Below are 25,415 nucleotides of genomic sequence, written 5' to 3' on the forward strand. Positions count from 1 at the left end.
GCTTCGGCCCACCGCTGCGCGGGTGGACCTCCGGCCGGCCGCCGCGCGGGCGAGCACGTGAGGGAGCGCCGGCACTGCTGCCGCGCGGCCAACCTCCGGCCCGGCGCCAAGCAGGCGAGCGCGCGTGGGGGAGCGCCGACTCGCTGCCTTGAGGGCCAACTCCGCCACATGAAGGCACAGGAGGGGCTCGCTGGGGAAGAAGACCCGGGGCGGTCCTGCCTCCCTGCACCGGCCGCTCCACCTCAACGAGGAGGAGGAGGAGAGCACGTCGCCGTCGTCGTTGGCTCCACCCCGACGCCTAGGCCCACCACTACCGGCGCAAGAGGATTTGCATCGTGGGGAAGAGACGACGCATCTTTGAGTTCCGGCTGAGCTCGTACCAAAAATGGGTGTTCGGTTTGCATACTCCGTTGGAGACTGTTTTTCTACTCAAAACACTGTGCGTTACCCAAAATGGGTTTGGGTTCCGCTTTGGCTGCTCCGTTGAAGACAGTCTTACGGGCCTTATTATGGCCATTCCGAAGAGAAACCTGACGGCTTGACCACATGACTTGATCTGAGCCAAGCTGAATGGAAGCACGTGGCTCTGCACAGGCTGCAACATGAGCCAAGTTCTGTGTACGAGTGAGCCGATGCGGCAATACGAGCCCCTCTGTAGCATACGCACGGGAGCTGGGTCTTTTGGTAACTTGCTCGACCCTTGGCCCGCTGCCTGGACTCGTCTCCCCCGCGGGGATCTCCTCCATCCGCTCGCCGCGCCGCAACCCGGAGAGGAGACTGCGCTCGGTCGAGCACCACCTGGGGCCCAGCGTCCTCGCGACCATCTCCGGCACGGCGTCCGCCCTCTGCAGCCCCGGTGTCCCTGCGACCATCTCCGGCACGGCGTCCGCCCAGTGCAGCCCCGGTGTCCCAGCGACCGTCGCTGCTGTCCTACTTCGCCACTCGCCACTTTGGCCGGCGACGAGCACCACCAGGACACTAGGTATTCCCTCTCCTTGGCCCTCCCTTCCTGCTGTGCGAAGCCATGCGCCCAAACCTTAACGTAATTCATAGGTAAAAATCGTGCGCCCAAACCCTAACATACTATTCGTAATCGGATCTGAATCTAATTACAGGTGTATATGCATGTATTATGCCTACTAACTTCGATTGCTTTGCAAAAATTATTGGGTGTACATGTGTACACCCATGTCCTTTACTGGCTCCGCCCCTGCACCTTGCAAAGAATCGGGTTATTTTTTTTTTCATCCGGTAGAGGTTTCTTGTCATTTATTTTCGCAATTATAATCTTGAATCCTTGGATTTGTTCCCAGTACATCCAGTTCTTGAAGGAGAAACCTATATAGACCACAAAAAGAGGAAGGCAACTGTTCTGGAAAGGACGGTTTGGAGTTCTTGATTTTTTTTTTCTATTCCCTCATGCATTCAAAGAAAAGATCCAGGGCGTCGGCGAGGATGACGAGCTGGTACGTGCAGTCGACGCCCGGGGGTGTGGGTCCACGTAGACGAGGTAGTTGGCGCCTTGGCGGCGTGCTCTGCCGCCTCCGCGGCGCCGGCCATGTCAGCGGCGGCGGCGGCAGATGCCGTTGCAACTGCGAGGAGGAGGAAGACGAGGGGTACGGTGGACGCCACCGAATGCTTCATGGCAGGATGCGCGCGCGGTAGCAGGTTTGTTCAGCGAGCTGGCCGGCCACCAGGACGATCGATGGATCTGGGCAATATGCAGCCGCTGCACCTCCTCCAAAAATAGGAACCCAACTAAGATAATCTGCCAAATTTTAAAGATATGAATGCAGAATATATAGCATACTTCTTCTACTTTGATGATTACATGCATGCTTGTAAATTCACATCTCTCATCTGTAGTAAGTATTACAAGGAGAAAAAGGAACGTATTTTACATGCACATGCCATGTTTGATTCAGAAGAACAGCAGATCCGGGTCATGCCTATAACTGGTAAAAGGGCAGACCCAGTGCGGGAGTCTCCCACATGAGTGGGGTCTGGGGAAGGGAAAAACCATGCCTATAACTGAGCTTAAAAAAATTATATACACTGATGTACTACCTTTATGCGTTGCATTCCTATAATTTTCTGCCTGTAATCTTATTTACAGGTGGCTCCAATACTACACCACGAACGTTCTCATTATCTGCTTATGATGTTGTTTATCTAGCCTACTACTAGTATGTAATAAATTATCTAATCCAGAACCTGCTGTTTTTTCTCTGGTTTTCTAGACCTCTGGTTTTCTAGACAACAAATCTTGGTCAATCTTTTTTCTTCAAAGCACTTAATCGACTAGACAACCAGAGCAAGCGTTGAAGAAAAATTGCAAGGGTAATTGTGTGCAAATATTTCCTTCTATCATTTATGCAATGTTATAGATGATGGGTTGTTGTTACAATATGTTGATATGAGGTTACAACTTATTTTATTGATGATGGGCTTAAGTAGCTATGTCTTTTTTTTTCCACACCGGTAAAACCGAATTTCATTACCATGGCAACGAAATTACAGATAGTATCAGTTTAGTGACCGTAACACATAACCACCACTGCAAAACTTATCCATGCAAATGATCACACATAGGCATGGACACAAACTACCGCTACTACCAGTACCAGAAACTAGGCAACAAACTATCTGTCCAAAAGATACACTACGAGATTAACTGGGGTTCCAAACACGGGAGTTTCACCCACAGCAGCGCACAAGCTGCGATTGATACAACTCTAGCTTAACCGGCATAAGGGACCAGCTGCTTTTCATCTTGAGTACGCGACTGCATATCCTGCTTGTGGAAGAAGAGAGCCGCCATCTTCACTGCTTCAGCTCCCTGGACGACCTGCTGCTCCAAGTCACCCTTCAACAAACCTGCCCAATATATGAGAAAGGAGCAAATCATACACACAATCTCAGTAGGAGATTTTACACGTTTGTATAAGTAGCTATGTCTGTCTAATTACTTTCTCATCCTGCAGCGTTTATGTTTGAGATGCAAATGACTTGCATTGCGTACTGATGCAGTCGATCAGGAATTGTGTATAACTTTAGATCAATTAGTTTGAATTACACTATGATGGATTAGGGTCCAAATGAAATGAGAATTTTTTTAGCATCATGTCATCACCTTCTGCAGGAATTATGAAGTTTATTATGAAAAAGCATCCTTTAATTTGTATTTTGGGAATAATGGGTATCATATATATATTGAGTGCTTGAGCCACATGGTTGTCCTAATTCCTAAATAGAAAAATGGAGATGGTTTGCAATAGCATCCACCTGTTCTAGATTTTTTGAGCTATTGATGAAAGGAAAGTGCTTATTGCTTCAGTGACCATAAATAGGATAGGATGTGTGAATTTTCATGGTTCAACAATATTCAAAGCCTTCCAAGCATGGATATCTTCCCCTTTTGATGTTTTAACTTATACATAGCCATGAAGATGTATAACAATAACAATTTCCAAAAATGTTTAGAAATGGTTGGCGATAATGTGAAACAAGCCAAACATTGACAATATAATACTTCAAAGATTTTATTGTACCAATCTTTATTCTATTTTTAGTTGCCTGGCAAAGACCCTAGCCATAAAGAAAAGGTATTTACTTGAGCAGATAAGCTGAGATAGTGAGATCAAAGCAGAAAAGTTCTTCCTTTAATGAACATGGGAGGACATTTTCTTCCTTCTTGTCCCCCCATGGGTGACATCACTGCAGCCAACCTCGGTGCTGTCATGGTTTCCAGTTTTCCACCACTCTAGGATGGGCTGTTGCAGCTCTGTGTGTCCTAGTGGTGTTGGAAGAAGTAACACCATACCTTTGTAGGTCTCTTGACAACTAATTGTTACTGTTATCATAACAATGGTGAAGTTAGAGGTTTATTTTCCATAATGCAATGAATGCTGAGTGTTAAGAGTATATTTGGTAGTTAGGGATATTGTAACCCCGTACTGCCATGTGTATCGGGGAGACGTCTTGACCAAGTCTTGTAGTCTATTTATATCACTATAGGGCTCAATGTGATACATCCAATGCATTATACACAGGTCCTTCCTGCTTTCACACTAAATCCTTGTGCTATTGGCTTGTAAACTATTTCTCAATGTTAAAAAAAAAATCTAAGATATTTGTACATGTAGGCACATACCATCCTACATTGCAATGATTAGAAGATGTGATGGTGGTTTAATTTTTGAGAATTTGTATCAATCTCGAGGCATACTTGATTATGGTGATTGTACATGTACGGGAATAGTCTTGTACTCAAATTATTCTATTGACTTTCTCCTTTTCTTTGTTACTGAAGAGCTCAGCAATAAAGTCCAGTGAATTGTGTTTTCAGGTAGTATTAGTGAATAGTGATTTTGAATGGCTTCAGCAAGAAAAGTAAGAAACACGAATAAGCGTTATGCCAAAATCAATGAAGATTGGCAGGATAAAGATGCAACAAGTGTACCTAAAAGTAAAGTGCGAGTAAGTACATGTGAAAATCAACATTTTTTCTTCTCACATGCATATTTTTTTTCATTTTTCTTATTCTGCAAAGAATGTAACTTATTTCTATGTGATTATATGACATGGTAGTATTCTGTGGACTATCAGTTAATAGTTTTTTTTTCTAGATATCTTATGTTTTCAAGGAAAAATGTGGTTTCAAGCATGGTTTTGGGTGCTGCCAATGCCATTGATTTAAGTAGTTAGCAGTACCTTCGCTTTGTCATTGATCTCCGATAAAAGAAAAACTCATTTGCAGAAGAAAAAGTTATCAGACATGCTTGGGTCTCAGTGGAGCAAAGATGAGCTCGAGCGCTTCTATGGTGCCTACAGAAAATACGGAAAAGATTGGAGAAAGGTCTGTTTTTAATCTTTTATAGACAACTGATACAAGGGAAATGCATCAATATGAGTTGCACTTTCCCTACATTCAATATGTTAACCTGAGAAAGTTAATTTATGTACTCTGATACCTCAACAACAACAACAACATAGCCTTTCAGTCCCAAGCAAGTTGGGGTAGGCTAGAGTTGAAACCCACCAAGAGTCCCAAGTCACGGTTCAGGCACTTCAATAGCTGCTTTCCAAGTACTCCTATTCAAACATAGATCTCTAGGTATATCCCAAGCTTTCAAATATCTTTTTATTGCCTCCCCCCATGTCAATTTCGGTCTTCCTCTACCTCTCCTCATATTATTAGCTTGGCTTAGGACTCCACAATGCACTGGTGCCTCTAGAGGTCTCCTTTGGACACGGCCGAACCACCTCAACCAATGTTGGACAAGCTTTTCTTCAATTGGTGCTACCTCTAGGCGATCACGTATATCATCGTTCCGAACTCGGTCTATTCTTGTGTGACCGCAAATCCATCGCAACATACATATTTCTGCAACACTCAGTTGTGGAACATGTCGAATCTTTGTAGGCTAACATTCTGCTCCATACAACATAGCTGGTCTAATCGCCGTTCTATAGAACTTGCCTTTTAGCTTTTGTGGTACCCTGTTGTCACAGAGAATGTCAGAAGCTTGTTGCCACTTGATCTACCCTGCTTTGATTATATGGCTAATGTCCGCATCAATATCTCCATCCCTCTGTAGCATCGATCCCAGATACCGAAAGGTTTCCCGTTTCCTTATTAGGCACTACTTGACCTTCCAAACTCACATCTCCCTCCTCCTGTACAACTCCGTCAAAGTCGCATCTCATGTATTCGGTTTTAGTTCTGCTCAATCTAAAACCTTTAGACTCAAGGGTCTGCCGCCATAACTCTAGTTTCCTATTTACTCCCGCCTGGCTTTCGTCCACTAACACTACATCATCAGCGAACAACATACACCAAGGGATATCCCCTTGTATGTTCCTGGTAACCTCATCCATTACCAAGGCAAAGAGATACGGGCTTAAGGCTGACCCTTGAGTCTAAAGGTTTAATGATTTCTATGTACTCTGATACCTATTTCAGTTTAATGATTTTTCATTTCACTTTTTAGGTTGCTGGTGCTATCCGCGATAGAACATCTGACATGGTGAAGGCTCTTTACAATATGAATAAGGTAAATATTGGGCTGGTCATGTTATACACCTGCTCCCATTCCATTTAATAACCTAAATTTCTATAGACCAGTTCAATGGATCAAGGTAGCAATGGTTCGTTTGCTTGGTCTCATATTTTTCTGCCAAATTCACAACTATATTCCTATTTACGCTTTATTGTGCCAAATTTATTATGTGGCATATCCAGGCATATTTATCTCTTCCGGAGGGAACAGCAACTGCTGCGGGATTAATTGCAATGATGACCGATCACTACAATATTCTGGTGAGACTTATTTAAGTGGTCAAACACTATAGGGGTTACTATTTCCATATATTCTTCAATTCTTTTCTGTAATATGTGAAAAATCGTGTGAATAGACATTTTTCTCCTTATCTGTGTGCATCTTTGTGACCATGGGATTAAGAGTAATAACGTTAGCACTGCCTTAAAAACAGTTTGTTTTGCTTCTTATTATATGCAAAATCAGTAATTAGTTCTGCTTCACACAAATGCAATCTATTTGTTGCACATGAGTAAATGAATCGAATTGCCTTGCTGGGATCAACTCCTTATGTGATGGGGTAAGTGATTTCAGCAGCCGTGAATTTCATTTCAGAATAATGCTATATGCATCAGTTACATTTATTGAAAATACTCACAAGGAAATCTGTAATGAGCTGTAGGATGGAAGTAACAGTGATCGAGAAAGTAATGATTCACCAAAAGTTTCTAGGAGGCTACAGAAGCATGGTCGTGCAAAACTTCAATCTGTGTCTAAGACATCTGATACGCATTATACTGATCTGTTGCAACCTCAGCATGCTTCATCGAGCTATGGATGCCTTTCTTTGTTGAAGAAAAAACGTTCTGGAGGTAATTTGACATATTCCTATGTACATATGCCTGGTCTTTGTAACAGGAGTGATGTTTTGTACAACTAGGAAAACATACAAAATCTTTGATATTATATTACCTGGCTATGTGGGAATCTGAGATATACAGAATTGTATGGAACAATGGTTTGGTTCCACAAATGCAATATTATGGGAGCTAGTTCTAGCAGGCCAATGAAAATCAGTGTTTTTTCCCTCTTCTGTCACTCAACTCATAGTCAACTTTGAAATGCTTTGGTTGCTATAACTTGGAGTACGCAATTTAGTTCGCTCAGAAGAATGCGGTCCTATTCAATACCAGAATGCAGATAAACAATTGTGGATTCTGTTTACTTTGTTAAGCTCTGCCTGTTAGTCATTTTGGCACTAGGCTTTTAGGCAGCAAAGTATCAGTCAATTGACATCTTGACTGCACAAGCATCTATCTTGAGTTTGGATTTACAATAGTATGGAGTTAGTAGTACCCTAAATCTATGGCTATGCTTCCTATCCTGTTTTTGAAGCCAGCAATATGAATATCTTTTGATGATCATAAATCTGATATAAGACCCTTCAGATAACAATCTGGATGCTAGCTATGATTCTGCCAAGTATCAATCATGCAGATAGCATAATCTTCTATAGTCTTGCGAGATCTCTTTTTAATTTGGTATTACTATTTACTAGGCATTCGAACTATGTCTAATTTTCTTGTTCTTGAACATATCATCTATTTTTTTAATACCGTGAAGTTATTGTCCTTAAATTAATTCTGCAACTTATTCTAGAGCACAAAAAACCATCTGATTCCTTAATCTGGCCAGTCTTGGTGTCAATATAGTCCCTCTGCACTTTCTTTTTGCAATAAGATTTGTGTCTCTTTCAGCAAAGTGAATTTTATCACAATTTCATTTTGTTTTCTTCTTAATCAAGGACACTTGTTTTGCCTCCCTTTTCGTGCCTGTAAAACCTTTTCATGTTTGCACCTGATTTATGTGGTTGCATTATCTTCCTTCAATATCAAGAACTTATAATTGCTTGTAAACATGAGCTTTTTACTTAACTGAAGTTAAGAAGGAAGTACTTGCTTTTCATCGAATGAATCACCTAGTGCTGCCTTAACATTTTTTTTAAAAAAAAAGAGATGATACAACTTTGCTTTCCTCAAATCTTGATAATGGGGCTGATGTCTTGAAATCTTTCTAGACCTATTTGTAGGGAACAAGCCACGTGCTGTTGGGAAAAGGACTCCAAGAGTACCTGTTGCAAGCATGTACCATCGAGATGACAGGGGTGCATCAAATAGACAAGCTAAACCTAATGCTAACAATGGTGATGATGAAGGAGCTCATGTAGCTGCGCTTGCTCTGGCGGAGGTATATCAAAGAGGAGGCTCACCTCAGGTTTCCCATACACCTCGGAGATCTGGTGATCATATGTTCCTGTCTCCTGCTAAAAGTAGTGACAAAAAAGTAAGAAACTAGAATTATATGCCTCCACCCATTTTTATCAGTCACTCATTTAGTAAAGTAATTGCATGATCAAGATACCTGTATGGCACTTGTAGAATGCTGATTCAGAGATGGGAAGCTCAAAGCAGCATGGATTTCAGTTGGATGCTGATTACCCTGAAGGTAGCTTGGGAAGTAGGGAAGCCGAGACTGGCGATTATACCAAAGGTGCATCCTATTTGATAGCTAACAAAGGATCTCCATCTAGCAAGCCTCAGAAGAAAGTCAAAAGGCCTCAAAAGAGGAGAAAAAAAGCTGTACGCAAAACAGGTGATCAGTTTGAGGATGATAGAGAGGCTTGTAGTGGTACTGAAGAAGGGCGTAGCATGAAAAAGGCAAAAGAGGAACCAGAGCTGGAGACATTGGGAAGCAAAACTGCATGGCCATCTAGCACATCAAATAAAAGAAGTCGCCAACTCTTTTTTGATGGTATGTTTTCTGTAAATCAGCACTGAAATATCAAAATGACAATACATGTCAGAATTCTCTTTCGTCATGTATGAATTGAAATTGAGCAATGAATTTGTTTAATTTCTTTTCATTGACTGTACTGCACAATATTTTCTCGATTTGTGGAATAGAAATACAAAGAACTAAAGCAAATGTGCCCTATATTATGGAATGAGAATTCCCATCTAGTGTGAAACGAAAGTTTCAGTGAACAAGCATTTAAAAAGTGTAGGGTACTTCCAATTTGTGGGATGGAGAAAAGAAACCTGTTTTGAGTCATCTTTGTCATGTTCCAAATTCTTTTTAGGATATTGTTTGTCTTATGTGTGTATTGCACTATCATATATAACCCAGGAAACATAAATAGAACTATACATTTTTGTCAGGTATCATACTGATTTTTTCCTGCCATAAATATGTCCTAAGTGTTCTTTTTAGTTTAGTCATTTGGTTTTGGTATACACTCATATGCTCTAATACTTTAGTGTGATGCTTATCTAGTTTTAGGATGATCTGTTGGTTCTTGCTTTCTTTACACATATACAGTACTAACCATCAAACCGCCCTTGTTTTGCAGATGAAAGATCAGCTCTTGATGCATTACATACTTTAGCTGATCTATCTGTGAATATCCTACAACCATCTCCAGTTGTTGAATCTGGTTAGTCTTATCTTATACTATATTCAGTTTGTGTTATATTTTAAATACTACGTTCTGATGCAACCCGTTTTGTTCCATTACCAAATCGCAAGATAGATTAATGCCTTGGTTGTATTGTAGCAGGTGCAGTGTTTCAGTTTGTGCGTTTAAATTCATCTGCCGCTCTTCTGACTAATTTGCGTACAGGTTTGGAATGTTTATGCTTTATAGATATATTCAGAGGGATTAACTTGAACTATGCAGCGCCCCCCCCCCCCCCCCCCCCCCCCCAGAGCCCAGAGTCCACACAGACACCCACAAAAAAAAAGGGAGGTAGGCCCTATTTGGATGGAACATTAACCAGCATTCAACATGGTTTGTTCGGACATATAGGTGGCCTGTATCCAGGGCAAATATGGATCAGAACCATCTGTCACATCCCCCTGCCTGATAATTTAATGGCCACATTTCTGGAATTTTGTACTGTCCCTCAACAAAAGTATCAACTCAATTGATGTCACAAAACATATTGAGCCTAATATACACCATGATGTTCCTTAACTCCATGCATAGTGATGAATATTTGTGTTGTAATAAGCATAAGCATTGCATGGAAAATCCCACAAAAAATACATAAAAAGTGTGTTGCAAAATTAGCAGCCATCAATATTTTTTAACGGTTTTGTTCACCTTTTTTAGTGGTGAAGGAGAATAGAATTGGTGGGATATTGGTTGATGTATTGCATTGGGCCTCATGGGCTGATTATATAGAGTACATAGGACTAACACCCCACGTGGGTAGACAATGTGGTACTATTCCTATTTACTCTAACAAGAGGTGGCTCATCTACTGCTTAGCAGGCACCACACTGCAGCTTGCCTTTCCCTTTTTATGACATTGCTTCTATTACTTATAGTGTTATTAATGGTGCCCCTAATGAATTTTCAGAATCATCAGCACAGATTAAGGATGAAAACAAAGACAATGATTCTGATGGAAAGCCTGGTATACCTGCAGCAGCTGTATCGGTGTATGAGCAGAAAGATAACTCCAAAAGTATATCAAAGAAACTCAAAAGGCAGTCAGAAATGGCAAGCACTGATATGGTTACTAGGAAAAAAAGCAAACTTGCTAAAGATAATAATCATGATGGGAGCACCACTTCTGAAGTAAAGCAGCAAGCTTGTACATGTGGTGTGAAAACAGAAAAAAAGAAGAAATCTTCCATGGGAAAGGTACTTCAACAATTATATATATTCAACATTTTCTGCAGTAGTGCTTGCGCGATAGTTGAAGGATATAAATTATGTAGTCAAGTTTATAAATTGCAGATAGTATTTTAGGGATTGGTTTCAGTGTAGTCTATATGCTGGTATTGATTGCTATATTCTCATATGGTAATTCTATTAGTATTTTAACCATTGCATCTTCGACAATGCCTTTCCATTGGTGAATATGGTGGTCAGGACGGTGATTGGAGATGTATCCGTCTGGTGTGCTGCCAGGGCTAGGGATGTCAGAAACTTGGTCTTGGGACTAGGCCTTGTTTAGTTGGCGAAATTTTTTGGGAAATGGTACTGTAGCACTTTCGTTGTTATTTGGCAATTAGTGTCCAATCATAGTTTAATTAGGCTTAAAAGATTCGTCTCGTGAATTTCGTCTAAACTGTGTAATTAGTTTTATTTTTTATTTATATTTAATGCTTCATGCATGCGTCCAAAGATTCGATGTGACGGGGAATCTTGAAAAATTTTGCAAAATGAGAGGAACTAAACACTACCTTAGTCTAGATTTTTTGCCTTCCCCAGTTTCCATAGTACTAGTGGTTGTCTCTCTCCTGTCCGTGGCATGATTGTTCTAATTAACTAGTGTGTTTGTGTTGTGTTTTAGGTGCTCTGTTACCTTTTTTTTCTTGTGTTTTTGAAATGACATGCCCATGCCATTTGAGAGAAAAAAAAGAATTCTACAAGTACTCACAATTTATATTTGTGGTTGTGTACTATGTGATTTATGTCTTTCTTATATCAAACTAATGTATTTATATAAAATTTGCACACGCAGCTTGAAGTATTGGCAGGGCCACAATATCGGCTCTCACTGTGAAAGCACCACTACTGTGTAGTGGCTGCTATATTCCAAAATGCTATTTTTTTTCTTAATACGCAAGAGAACTGCATTTTGCATTAGAAAGAGAATGAAGTTTGTTACATCTGCTCTCGCAGTCGCAGTTTTGGGTTACATACACCCTTTTTTAATCATGAATGACCATAGCCTACTAGTTAGCCTCTACTGGCTCCTAATGCCACCAGACCGTTAGCACTGGCATATGTGTATCTCTATCATTCACTGCTCGTAGGAGTCACTGGGCAGATGGAGAGCCATTGTTTAAAACGATGTCATTACATTGCTTCCAGAGCATCCAGGCACCAAGGATGACAAGGGTGTTGAACCCCTTGTGCAAGTCCCCCCACCTGTACTCCCCTCTGCTCTGTGCCACCATTGGGCAAAGACCATGTCCTCAGGACTCAGCGTGAGCTCCTGCAGGCGGAACCTGCTGAAGGGTGCCACAACTCTCTGGCGCGTCATCTTGGTCACACAAGGGGCAACAGGACGCGTGTGGTAGTCCATGTTTAGCCGGCCTGTCTGCCATCCAACACCTGTTCAAAATTACTAGCCATGCCCCACAGGAGGAAAAAAATTGTATGCGCTCGTGCCGCACAGGATCAGCCGTGCGTCACCGCCCGTGCGCACGACGCGTGTTCTCTTGCCGAATCGGAGAAGTATTTCCGGGAATACCGCGCTAGTAGGTTACGCGAGTCGCGGGCGGGCTGCCAAGAGCGTGAGAAAAAAAAACACAGCACGGAAGGATATGCATCGAGATTAGCACGAAGATTAACAAGTAGACGGCGTATAGGCGGTGCTGTACAGGAGGCGGATTGCGGCACGAGCGCATAGAATTTTTTCCCCCACAGGAAGAATTTGTTGCACACAGGCACCCACGACTTCTGCAGTCTCTTTGCTGGTTCGAAGCCATTGTAAAACACCAAAAATTCCCCCGGGCTGCAGTGGCGCCAGTGAAGCTTCACCACTTGCAGAAGGTCCCTGACGTCAAGGTATCTAGAGAGTGCTTCGGTATAGCGCAATCATGTTGGATGCCAGGTCCGACAGATGCTGACCGTACAGCCACAGGTCCTTACAAAACAACAAAATGCTATTTTAAACTGCTATATTGTATATGTAGTGCCTTGAACCACTACTGCTGTTCCGTCTTCTACCACCGCTATTTAGTTTCTTGCTATAGTTCGTTTATGTGCATAACTTCTACCCTATGTGCAGATTTTGAAAGATGAAAAGAATATGCCAAAAGATGTCGAGAAGACTGAGGTAACTAATCCTTTCTATTGCTGTCTTCTCATTATTGCTCCTGATAAACTTTTCCATGGGGGTTCAGTTTCAACTTTCCAACTGATCTGATTCTTTCCTCTTTGCATTCAATTCTTATGCATTTATGCTTATTTGTTTCAAGAACCACCGCCCTATAATTAATTTGTGTATCATAGTTTCCTAAATTTTTTTGTGTACCATAGGACCACTCTGTAATTTTCATGGGACAGCCTCCCCCCTAGCCTTGTGCTTACTAGAGATGGGCTGGTGATATACTGATTTCATCCATTTCTCAAACCCTCTTAAACTTGTGGAATGCATTTCTCAACTAAATCTGGACAAGAGTTTATTTTTGCTTATAGTGGTTAGTGATGTAGTCAACCTTAACCTATTTAGTTTGATTGGATGACTATTAGTTTTAAAGAATTGGTTTGGCTATACCAAATCTGCTCTGAAGGTGTAAATATCATTTGTTGTTGCATATGCTGAATAAGTGTGTAGGCTAGATCACATATGTGTTTTGCTTTGTAGACAGCCTGCTAAGTATAAGCTTTTGAGAGTTCTGTCCATAGCTTCTTGCTATGCAGCTGTTTGTCATAATTGTTATATTCTTATAAAAAGTGTAATCCTTTCCTTTTTCTGTTGGATATATTGTTGTTTTGCTGTAAAGGCCTGATATCTTGAGAAACCATCCATATTTACTTGATTGATGTTGCAATTTCATATTGTTTACACTCAAACGATGTTTCTTTTCTCCAACACGCAGGAGAGCTGCATATCATTATATTAGAAAGAAAAAGGGGATGTTCTTTGGTTATATCAGAACATTTTAATGCATTACTTCATTATACACCATTGTATTGTACGGAGTACTAGTCTTCACTGAATAACTCTCTAGTTCTTTGGTTTTCTCAAATTGTCACCCGCCCATGCACGATCAAGTTTTACCCTCCTACATACCTTCTTATGCTTGCTGGGACGCAACATAATTTTTTCCTGTTATATCTGTATATTATAGGTTTCTCCTGAAGAAGAGAAGGCGTCTTCTAACAAAAGTAAGGATACTCATATTAGTCTAATTTTGAAACAAAACAAGTTCAGAGTACAGGGATGTTCTACAGCACATGCTAATTTTGTGAATGTAGCCATGGATATCGCAGAGACAACTACACAAGTTGCAACAACACCGCAAGCTGACTTGATGGCAAAGGGTAAAAGCCGCCGTAAATTAGGCATTCAGAAATCACTAACTCAAGAATGTAAACCTGCCGAGGGCGCTGGCGATTCTGGAAGTGATAAATTGTCTTACTCACTAAGTAATATTATTGATTTCAAGGTATTGCTTTCTATCTTGTTTAGTGTACTGGTTGTTGTGTTTCATTACTTGGCATGGGTGAAAAGTCATTTACTTTACTCTAACCTAATGCAGGACAAACTCTCTCATTGCTTATCATCACGTTTGCTCCGTAGATGGTGCATGTTTGAGTGGTTCTATAGTGCAATTGATTACCCGTGGTTTGCAAAGAGTGAATTTGTTGAGTATTTGAACCATGTCAAGCTAGGTCATGTTCCAAGACTGACTCGTGTCGAGTGGGGTGTCATCCGAAGGTTCGTAATCTTCAACTATTTTGTTAGGTTTAGTTGTACTTGTCCCCTAAGTGTAATGTTTTTGCAGTTCTCTTGGAAAGCCCCGTCGATTGTCGAAGCAGTTTTTGCACGAGGAGAGAGAGAAGCTTGCTCAGTATCGTGATTCAGTCAGACAGCATTATACTGAACTTCGATCTGGCGTTAGAGAAGGTCTACCAACGGATCTTGCACGACCTCTAGCAGTTGGGCAGCGTGTTATAGCCTGCCATCCTAGAACAAGGGAACTTCATGATGGGAATGTTCTGACTGTCGATCATAATCAGTGCCGGGTTCAGTTTGATCGACCTGAACTGGGTGTTGAACTTGTGAAGGTAATCAACTACTATCTCACTTATGTTTTGACCATTTTATTGGGAGTTTCATTTAATGTCTTTTGACTTAAATGCTTTCAGCTTATTTGTGATTACCTGTACTCATGACTTCTAATAACTCCACTGTCCTATCTGGACATGCTCCATTGCTTGCCTAGAGCCTATATAACACTGGGAATGAATAAAAGGGTTCCTAGTCTCATCTCTTTTGAAGGGCGGGCCTGGTGCAAGCGGTAGAGTCTTACCGCCTGTGACCGGAAGGTCCCGGGTTTGAGTCGCGGTCTCCTCGCATTGCACAGGCGAGGGTAAGGCTTGCCACTAACACCCTTCCCCAGACCCCGCACAGCGTGGGAGCTCTCTACACTGGGTACGCCCTTTCTAGTCTCATCTCTTTTGGCCCTTTTTAGCCTTGGAGCCTCTTTAGCGTTTACATCGCCAGAGAAGAGCCTGCCCTTGGTCCTCTGACCTGTACCCACAAATGCACGTGAATGTCATGTTTCTGAACTTAGACTCTGAGAGAGTGATTTTCGTTCCTTGTGTTTCCCTTGTTATATCATATATACTTCAACCAAGTGTCCTTGGTTTTACTGTCTTCTTTGGTTGCTGTGCATATTGTGGAATCTAATTTATTGCATAGGATTTTTTCTACATCGGCAGTAATACATTGTGCATCCAAAATGATGGAAGAAAAGTGCACTGTAATATCCACCACAAATGCTAAACCATGACATTACTTTTTGGGTTGGGAATAATTTGCCTCAATGGGATCCATGCAGACCATTATCCTCTAATCTATTGTTTGTGTTCCTTGTACAGTTGTACTCGTTTCCTTTATGCCTATGTCTTGCAACACAACTAGGGAAATGCTTGTGGAAGATTATTTACCTCTCTATGAATGATGTTTCAGCTTCACTCAAATATAAATACCAAATATTAATCCAATGATGAAACTCTTGAAAGAGTTGGCGTGTCAAATATGGTTTACTGAAATGAACTTGTTTTGCAGGATATTGACTGCATGCCCCTACATCCTCTGGAAAATTTTCCTGAATCTCTCAGACAGCAAAGCATCATCAATGGATATTACAGCCACTTATCAGAAGCAAAATATGAGGATCAGATGAAAGAATTGGCTAGCGGAGGTGCAGCAAGATCCACCTCGAATTTGAATGGTGCAGATGCAACCTTCCCTTCTGGTCATCCAATGAGTACCTTAATGAAGCAAGCCAAGGTAGCATGTTTGATGTGGAAGCTAACTGCATTCCTTTTGGGATTTGTGCAATAGGGTGACTCTAATTTATTCTATTGCACAGGCCAAAGCGACAGTTAATGAGGTTGCAGTTGCAACGCAACAGTCAATGTACAATCAACCATGCACACTTTCGCAGATACAGGAAAGAGAAGCTGATATAAGAGCTCTTGGTGAGCTATCACGTGCTCTTGATAAAAAGGCAAGTGCAACAAGGCTTGTGCCTTATTTTCATCCCTCTCTCTCCCTCCCTCCCTCCCTCCCTCCCTCCCTCCCTCCCTCTCTCACTCACTCACTCTCACTCTCACTCTCACTCTCACTCTCACTCATCCATTACAACAAGTTCCAGCTTCTGGTTGATATAAGCAAATACTAGCATGTTGGCAACCGGCCTCCCTGCACTGGTGAGCAACCAGCTCACCCTCACACACACACACAACACTTGGCTAGTGGTAGGAGTTGAGCACAGAACTCAGCACACACAAGTGCAGCAACTCCCCTTTCTATTGCATCATATGGGGTATAAGAATTTACCAACTACACTAGGTATACTAGTACCTGGGCTGAGATCAGCCTCCAACTACTCTACATGGCTGAGGTAAGACTACGTGGCCTATTGCCATATCTACAGCAGTAAGGTGGGAGAGGGAAAGGATAGGAAGGAATTGACCCAATGCCAACTCCCTGCAGCAAAACAATCAAAGGATGCAGCAGATTATCTTACATAGCAAATAGCAAAACAACTCTTTTAGCACAAAGCACAAACTCATACCATGACCAGCACTTAATCTTGACTAGTTGTCATCTAGACGGTCTGATCGTGTGCCCAGTAAGGTGGGAGAGGGAAAGGATAGGAAGGAATTGACCCAGTACCAACTCCCTGCAGCAAAACAATCAAAGGATGCAGCAGATTATCTTACATAGCAAAAAGCAAAACAACTCTTTTAGCACAAAGCACAAACTCATACCATGACTAGCACTTAATCTTGACTAGTTGTCATCTAGACGGTCTGATCGGTTGCCCATGCTGTCTAGACGCTAGACTAGAGGGCCTTGACTAGTGTCAAGATGTAGTCTAGACATGAACAGTGGACACTTGAAATGGGCTACTGGTCATAGTCTCAGAGTATAAAGTATAAAATGGGGATAATCCACTCGTCCTGTATGAAAGATGAGTTCCTTTTAGTTCCCAGATCAGGATATGGCTACAGAGTACTGTAATCGTTGTAAAGATCATTGCTGGTCTGCTGTTTGTATGTTGCCACCAAACATGTTGGCCATTCTTATAATGATTTGTTGAATATATACGTATTTAAATTTCACATTATTCAAGTGATTTACGATGAACTATGAATCTTTTTGTAGGAAGCTTTGCTGGTGGAGTTGAGGCACATGAATGAAGAAGTGTCTGGAAAGCAGAGGGATGGGGAAATTATTAGAGACTTGGAGCATTTCAGGAAGCAATACGCTATGGTGCTTGTGCGGCTAAGAGATTCGAATGATCAAGTAACCTTCCCCAGTTCAAGTATCACTTCAATAACTTTGGTTTTACCTACTTGGTGAATGATACTACACTTTTTCCTACTCAGGTGGCTGCAGCTTTGCTTTCGCTTCGCCAACGCAATACATATCATGGGAATCTAGGGCAGTCTAAATCCATGGAAAATGGCATAGCCCTTGCTGGAGCATCAGATCCATATAACCTTTTCAGTTATATTAATCCAGAGTCTGATTCTCAAGTGATCGAAGTTATCGAGACTTCAAAGTGCAGGGCAAGAATGATGGTTGATGTTGCTATCCAGGTCTGTTGGCCATAATTATATGTATTCTTTTCTGTATCATATCAGGCTATCTGACCTAGGGTTCCTCATGGTTCTGATTTACTTATCTATTTATATAATTTGAATTATTGTCTCTATTTTGAACTGAAAGAGCATTGCTTTCCATGTTTCTTTCTGAGGCGAACAATAAAATTTTGAATTTAAGATTTGAATTGACATGAAATCAATAAACTTACTCAGTAGTGAGTGCTCACTACTCAGCAATTCCTACTTACTGGAATATAAATTACCTGTCTAATAAATACTAAATGCTGAGTTCATGATCGAAGTAATAGAACCTTGGACCCTTTTTTACCCAATCAGTTCTGTTTGAATTTTCTTTAAGTTAATCATGAACTTGTTATGACTTAAAATTGGACATTTCCTTTTGAGATGTCAGCTTGTTGGGGCCAGCTTCCATGTGTCAAACTCTTGTTTGTTATGTCTATTGTCTGATTAGAGGGTTCATATAGTTTTAGAATTTCTCTGTTTGGTTGAAGCATTACCTATTTTATTCTATGAATCCATTTTTGGTGCTACATACATCTAAGAATTTTCTTCCCTTCCTCACATTTTAAACTTATTTTGTTTAAATGCACTTGTTGTGATTTTCCCCTTTTACCAGGCTATGTGCAAAGTGAGTGAAGGAGAGAATGCTTTTGTAAAAATAGGGGAAGCACTAGATCACTTGAATAGCCGCGGTACTGGCTCTGGTTCAAGTATACTTGGCATAAGACGGATACCTCCTGATTCAGGACAGTCAAATGCATCTTATCATGATAATTGCACAACTGCCCCTGCAGCAAACAGCAGTTCAAAGTTGCCGAACGGCTGTGATTCGGAAGCTCAATTTCCCAAAGAGTTGATATCATCCTGCGTAGCTATGATGCTTATGATAAAGGTTAATCATCCAAGCTCCACATGTTATTTACACTTACATTCCAACCCCCCCTGTGCCTAGTGGTCTAAAGCTTCCATCTGTTGCATTCACCAGAACTGCACGGAGAAGCAGTATCACCCTGCTGAAGTCGCGCACATCCTCGATTCAGCACTGTCAAGCGTACAACCGTGCAGCTCCCAGAACATCCCGATCTTCAGAGACATCGAAATGTGCATGGGCATCATCAAGAACCAAATGCTGGCGTTGGTACCCACTCCAAGTGGCTAAGCTCCACTCCTGCTGCGGGTATCCTAGGCTCGGCATTCCTTAGGCTATTAGCTAATGTATGTATTTTGGAAACGAAAAACCGGATACCTGTATGTGGTGTGCAATATTCCTTTTTTTTCATTTTTTGCTGTATGTATGTACAAGTCGTGTATTATTATTATTTATTATTGCCTGTTATTGAATATTCAACGGGGGGTAAAAATTATGTGCTCTCTCTCTCTCTGCCGACTCAATATTAATATGTACTATTTGCATTTTAATAGTGAGGTTGTAGTCGGAGGCTTATAATCTCGATGAACAGGCTCTTTCCATTTCCAACCAAATAAAGTAATCTTTCTCTATCCATCTACTGTGTCTAGCCAGATAACATCCTCTGTAGTGTAGTGTAGGGTTGGCAAATAGCTTTTCTTTTCTTTTGCACTGGTGCAAACTTGAGCATGCAGCTGGTGCTAGCATTTGCCTCTGTAGTATGCTGCACCCCTCTGTAGTAGTATTTCTCGGTCTCTGGCTAGCATCCTGTATAAAAACGTCACCCAATATAAACGCTTTGGCATGGCCTCCCGCGTTCGCATGAGTGGGCGTGGGCGTGGGTTTTTTTTTTTTTTTTTTTTTGCCTCGTGCCAACTTCCGCACGCAGGCTCGCCAATATTCCAAACGGCAGCGCTAATGTCAATCAACAGGCCGGCCAGCCAGCGGATGGCATGCAGCATTGACGGATCCATGCCGGTCAGTGTTTGATTGGATCCGTCAAATGTGTGTGTCCCTCAAAAAAAAACTTTCATGTCAGCACAGCTGGTAGAGCTACAGCAGCCAGCAGCGAGGTGAATTCCGAATTCAGAGCAAACAAAGATCATTTTGAACGAGTATTTTTCTTCTTCCACTTGAATTTGCGCGTGTGAATTTAACATATGCTGGGGGCAGGCAGCATGTTCTTGTTCTGTTCGCGCCCCCACTTGGGCCTGGTGCATGTGGAGGAGGCAAGGAGCAGAGCAGAGCAGAGCACACTGTCCCCAGCCGGATTCCCTGCCTGTTCGCTTGAACTACTTCAGCAGTATTTTTCAGCTAACGAACAATATTTTTCTCTTACAACAAATCAACATAAGCATCAGCATAAGCCAAATTTCAGCGAAAATGTCCGTCCGAAACGGCAGGCGCCGTCGGTGACGTGGCCTCCCTCGCCCGCCAAGTCCCGTCGCTCCTCGTGCGTTAGTCGTTCGTGGCGTGGCCCCGCGCTTGTGTTTCAGCGAGTAGAGAACCCCACCTAGTTTGACAGACCTTGGTGGCCGGTTTGAAATCACCGGCTGCCTACGATCGGGTGGGCCAGACGTTCAACCTCCGTGACTTCTCGGCCTCTTCCAGCAGGATCGCCTGAAATCACCGGCAGGGGGTGCTGGGCTTTGTGCTATCTACATGCCAGAATTTCTGGTTCGGCCAACTGGGCCACGGCCCCGGGTGGCTGCCAGCTTACGCATCACATGGGCTGGGCTTGCGCAGGCGGAGCGGAGTTTCCGACGGCCTCGTCCCTCTAGCCTGATCCTCGGGGCCATCGCATGTCTCCTATTCCATCACTTTCTCCACACGTGACGAGCCCTTTCTGCTGCTGCTCCTCTTCTCACCTGGCGCCCGCGCCCCACTCCGCCGCGGTGAATCGGCGATGCCGCGTCTCTGAAATCGCATATTCGCTCTGCTCCGCGCCGCATCACCGCTGCCAGCCCCCATCCAGCCCTGCCCATGCTGCCTCCTCTCCACCTCCACCACCGCCGTGCCCTTCTCACTCGAGGACTACCTGATAGAACTTAGGGATCACCTAGGTGTAGATCAGAGGGTACAAACTTAGGAAAACAAGTAGTTTGACCTAGAATTTGAACTAGAGAGAGAGAGGGGAATAGAAGCGGCTGACCATCGGGCTTGGATGAGGAGGTGGCCATGGCGACGATTTCCGGTGATGGCGGCGTCTTGGCGGTGGAGTCTAGTGAGTGGCGGCGCGGAGTCGGTGGTGGGTGGCGGGGCTTCCTGTCGCTTCAGCGCCTCCTCTTAGATCGGTTTAGGGGTTTTGTCGGTGGGGTTTGTGGCAGCATGGTGAACCTCGTACCGAGTGTCCCGGCCCCCACCTCCTTTTATATGGCGCTGTACGACGGGGGCCCACCAACCATGGCTCGGTTGGGTGCCCCCGATCAGGGCGCGGATCAAGGCCTCAACCCGGTCGTTGGACCGAGTCGGGAGGGGATCAACCTAACATTATCAGTCGCCTACCCTAGCATGTAGATCTAGATTTTGGGGTAGAAATCGAAAAGAAATTAGAAGGAGATGAATCGAAAGAAACGAATTGAGTTGAATCGGGCTAACCCTAACCCTAACCCTAACCCTAGAAGGGGAACGAACGGAGACAAAGAGGAACCTACCTAGTTTCTTCACCACCGTCAACACCGCCGTTGTGCGGGCAGAGGGACCCGCCGCCGCCTCGTCGGCGCGCGGGAAGAAAGCTGAGTTGCCGCACCTTCGAGCCCGGCCAAGGGCACCGCCACAAGACCACTCGACGACGGCGCGCTCACCCTCGGGCGAACGTGCGCGTCGGCGAGGGAGCCTGCGGCGGCGCCGCCGTCCTCCTTCCTCTGGTCGCCGCGGGTGGTCACTGCCTCGGCTGCGCGCTGAGAGAGGAGAAGGGGGAGAAAGAATGCTCTAGGGTTTTGGGGGAGCGGCCGGTGGGGGGCCGTTTTGATTCCCCGAGATCGCCGGCCAGCCATTCGATCCAGATGGACGGCTGACGGCGACCGGGCCAACTTTTGGGCCAAGCGGGAGGACAGATTCTCGGCCCAGGCCTAGGTTGCGGCCTGGGCCACGGGCTATTTTCGTATGCTGGGCCACGGCGTTTCAGTGGGCTGCGCACTGCTACTGCGTTCTGGGCCACGGGCCATTTTTTCCGAGCCGGGCCGAATGAGTGGCAAAGAACTGTTTTAAGTTTTATTAATTTTCAGAAGTAGTTTTATTGAATTGTATTAAGTTTTGATGTTTAATCTCTGCTCAAATTTGAACCAACGGAAGAATTTGTTCAGAGAGTAGTTAAGTACTAGTAAATGCTTCTGAATATTATTATTTCATGATTATTTCCATGTTTCCGCTGCAAAGATGATGCTCATTATCTTCTAATTAAATTCGAACCAATGGGAGAATTTAATTTTGAAGAGTAGTAATAATTTTCTGTAAATTATGATATTGTTATTTTTCTGACCAATGTTGACGATAACAATATTATAAGTTTATGCATTAGTTCTATTTCAGCCCAACGGTGATGTAGAATTAATGTAGAAGAATGTTGTATTTATGATATTGCTATTTTCTGACCAAAGTTGATGATAGCAATATTATAATTTTTATTTATGAGTTTTATGCATTAATTCTATTTCTACCCAACGGTGATATAGAGTTAATGTAGAAGCATATTGTATATTTTAATTTTGACCAACGTTAAATTAAGGCATGCAATTATTATATCAAATGTTTCTCACTTAATCTGATGTTGTTTTCATGATACAACCCAATGATGTTTATCTTGTCCATTCTGCCTCTCAATGGGAGCAACTATAACACATGGCGAGAGAAGCTTGAGATGGCACTTGCGCTCTCTAACAACGATCTAGCACTTATCTCTCCGTGTCCCACTGAGCCTAAGGACCCGATGAGGGTAGAAAATGAGACTGATGTAGCTTTCGCTACTCGGCAGCGTGACCATGTAGAAGTGAGAATGAAGTACGATCTTGATCGTGCGAAGTGGGATAGTTCAAACCGCAAGTGTTTGATGGTGATTAACAGCTCCATTGATGATCCAATAAGGGGATCAATCCTAGAATATACCACCGCCACTGAGTATCTTAAGAAGGTGGAAAGTCAGTTTATTGGCTCTTCAAAGGCATATGCAAGCACTCTTATTAAGAAGTTAGTCAATGAAAAATACTCTGGTGGAGGGATTAGAGAGCACATATTGAAGATGAGCAACATGACATCTAAACTCAAGCCAATGGACTTGGGGCTCAAGGATGAGTTCCTAATTCATTTGATTTTTGCATCTTTGCCCAAAGAGTATGAGACCTTTGTTGTTAATTACAACTTACAGCCAGACAAGTGGGACAATGAGAAGCTCATTGTCATGTGTGTGCAAGAAGAGGAGAGGCTTAAGAGCTCACATGGTGACTCTGTCAACCATGTGAAGGAAAATAAAAAGAAGAACTTTAACAACAAGAATGCTAAACCACAAGGAAAACCTTAGTGGGACAATAGCTCCCCCTCTAAGCAACAAGAAAGGGCCCACAGAAAGATCACCATCAGAAATCCAACTATGTTCAAGTAGACAAGGACACCTGCAGATGGTGCCACAAGACTGGACACTACTACAAGGATTGTCCAGACTTCCTGAAGCACCTGATGAGAAAATGTGAGGACATTATTACATTTGTAGATGAGTCCTTGTATTTAAGTTATGCAAAATCTATTTGGTGGATTGATTTAGGTGCAACTATTCATGTTGCAAATTTATTACAGAGATTCCATACGAGGAGGACCCTGCAAAGAGGAGAAAGACACATTAAGGTGGCAAATGGGGTCAAAGCTAAAGTAGAAGCCATTAGAGAACTCCCATTAGAATTAAATGATGGCTTTGTACTTAAGCTTACAGATGTCTTTTATGTACCCTCTTTGCATAGAAACTTAATAAGTGTCTCACATTTAGACGATGATGGATATGATTGCCATTTTGGTAATGGCCAATGTAAGATTATGTTTAATAATAAGTGTATTGGTCTTGCCTTCCGACAAGACAAGCTTTATTTGTTATCGCTTTCTGAGAATGTGAATGTTGTGAGCACTGAGAATGAGATTACCTCCTCATCTATGAATGTAAGTAATAAGCGAAAGAGAATTCATGATATATCATCGAAATTATGGCACTATCGTTTAGGCCATATTTCGAGGGGGAGGATAGAACGATTGATTAAGAAATCAATTCTTCCGCCATTAGAATTTTCATATTTAGAACAATGCATTGATTGCATTAAAGGAAAGTATGTTAAGAAAATAAAGAAAGACGTCAAACGAAGCGTAGTAATTTTGGAAATAATTCACACAGATATATGGGGTCCTTTTCCTATGAAAAGTGTGGATGGTTATAATTCATTCATAATATTCACAGATGATTATTCTCGTTATGACTATATTTATCCAATTAAGAAAAGATCAGAAGCATTGGATAAATTTAAGATATTTAAGGCTAAAATAGAAAATTAGCACAATTTAAAAATTAAGGTAGTATAAGATCCGATCGTGGGGGGAGTACTACGGTCGACATACCCCATATGGCCAAGTTCATAGACCTTTTGCAAAGTTCTTATAGGAAAATAACATAGTCGCCCAGTACTCTACACCAGGCGAGCCTCAGCAGAATGGAGTAGCTGATAGACGCAACCGTACCTTAATGGATATGGTGAGAAGTATGATAAGTTACTCCACTTTATCGATAAGTTTATGGATAGAGGCATTAAAACCGCCATTCATATTCTCAATCGAGTACAAAGCAAGTCGGTGCCAAAACTCCATATGAGTTGTGGTCAGGAAGGGAACTCTCACTTAACCATTTATGTGTGTGGAGCTGTCCAGTTGAGGCCAAAGTATTTAACCCAAACATTGGGAAGCTAGACTCCAAGACAGTCAGTTGCCATTTTATTGGCTATCTAGATAAGTCAAAAGATTATTGTTTCTACTGTCCTGACAGACATACGAAGTTTGTAGAAACACAAGACACGCTGTGTTCTTGAAGGATGATATGGTCAGGGAAGCATGGTAGCGTGAGAAATTAACCTTGAGGAGAAGCAGGTATACGTGCCCACTCCGATGGTCCAGGGGCCATTTTTCTCACTACCTGTTGCAGCTGCACCAATAGTGCAAGACACTATAGTGACATCACCTATTGTTAGTTCTCCTGTGGCGACAACAAATGAACATGAGGAACATGTCCTCCAGGAGCCCATTGTCGCATATGAGGAAGAGCAACAACAACCCTATATGGAACAAGCGCCAACTAATGAGGCCCCCAGAAGGTCTCAAACAGCAAGAAAACCAGCCATTCCTGATGACTACGAAGTATATGAATGTGAAGAATTTCAAATGGAGGGTGATCCCATCTCATTTGAAGAAGTCATGAGAAGCGCTCACTCGTCGAAGTGGCTTGAAGCCATGAAAGATGAAAGAAAATCAATGAGTACCAACGATGTTTGAGACTTAGAGAAAATTCCTAAAGAAGCCAAGACATGAGGCTGTAAATGGGTCTACAAAG

At 42.6% G+C, this 25,415-nt stretch overlaps 1 protein-coding gene and 1 pseudogene across 7 annotated transcripts; both read left to right on the top strand.

Annotated features, from left to right (window-relative positions):
- The first annotated feature begins 661 nt into the window (after positions 1-661).
- LOC136543607 (protein ALWAYS EARLY 3-like) lies at positions 662-19,298 on the top strand. 7 transcript variants are annotated; one of them, XM_066536019.1, is made up of 22 exons: positions 662-982; positions 4,349-4,479; positions 4,760-4,858; positions 5,994-6,056; positions 6,245-6,322; positions 6,724-6,913; positions 8,119-8,384; positions 8,480-8,852; positions 9,451-9,534; positions 9,655-9,720; positions 10,463-10,749; positions 12,851-12,898; positions 13,917-13,953; positions 14,044-14,234; positions 14,328-14,506; positions 14,574-14,856; positions 15,863-16,087; positions 16,170-16,311; positions 17,475-17,611; positions 17,695-17,907; positions 18,551-18,826; positions 18,920-19,298. In XM_066536019.1, the coding sequence occupies exons 2-22, from the start codon at positions 4,375-4,377 to the stop codon at positions 19,091-19,093; spliced, it is 3,516 nt and encodes a 1,171-aa protein (XP_066392116.1). In that variant the 5' UTR covers positions 662-982; positions 4,349-4,374; the 3' UTR covers positions 19,094-19,298. The 7 variants fall into 7 exon arrangements, with proteins under 7 accessions (XP_066392116.1, XP_066392124.1, XP_066392103.1 ...); XM_066536027.1 differs by having other exon boundaries at positions 9,658-9,720; XM_066536006.1 differs by lacking the exon at positions 9,655-9,720 and adding an exon at positions 2,241-2,340 and having other exon boundaries at positions 13,917-14,234.
- Positions 19,299-22,631: 3,333 nt separating this feature from the next.
- Positions 22,632-23,676, top strand: LOC136465047 (uncharacterized; annotated as a pseudogene).
- The last annotated feature ends 1,739 nt before the right edge of the window (positions 23,677-25,415 follow it).

Source organism: Miscanthus floridulus, chromosome 1, assembly GCF_019320115.1.
Source record: "Miscanthus floridulus cultivar M001 chromosome 1, ASM1932011v1, whole genome shotgun sequence".
Taxonomy (NCBI): Eukaryota; Viridiplantae; Streptophyta; class Magnoliopsida; order Poales; family Poaceae; genus Miscanthus; species Miscanthus floridulus.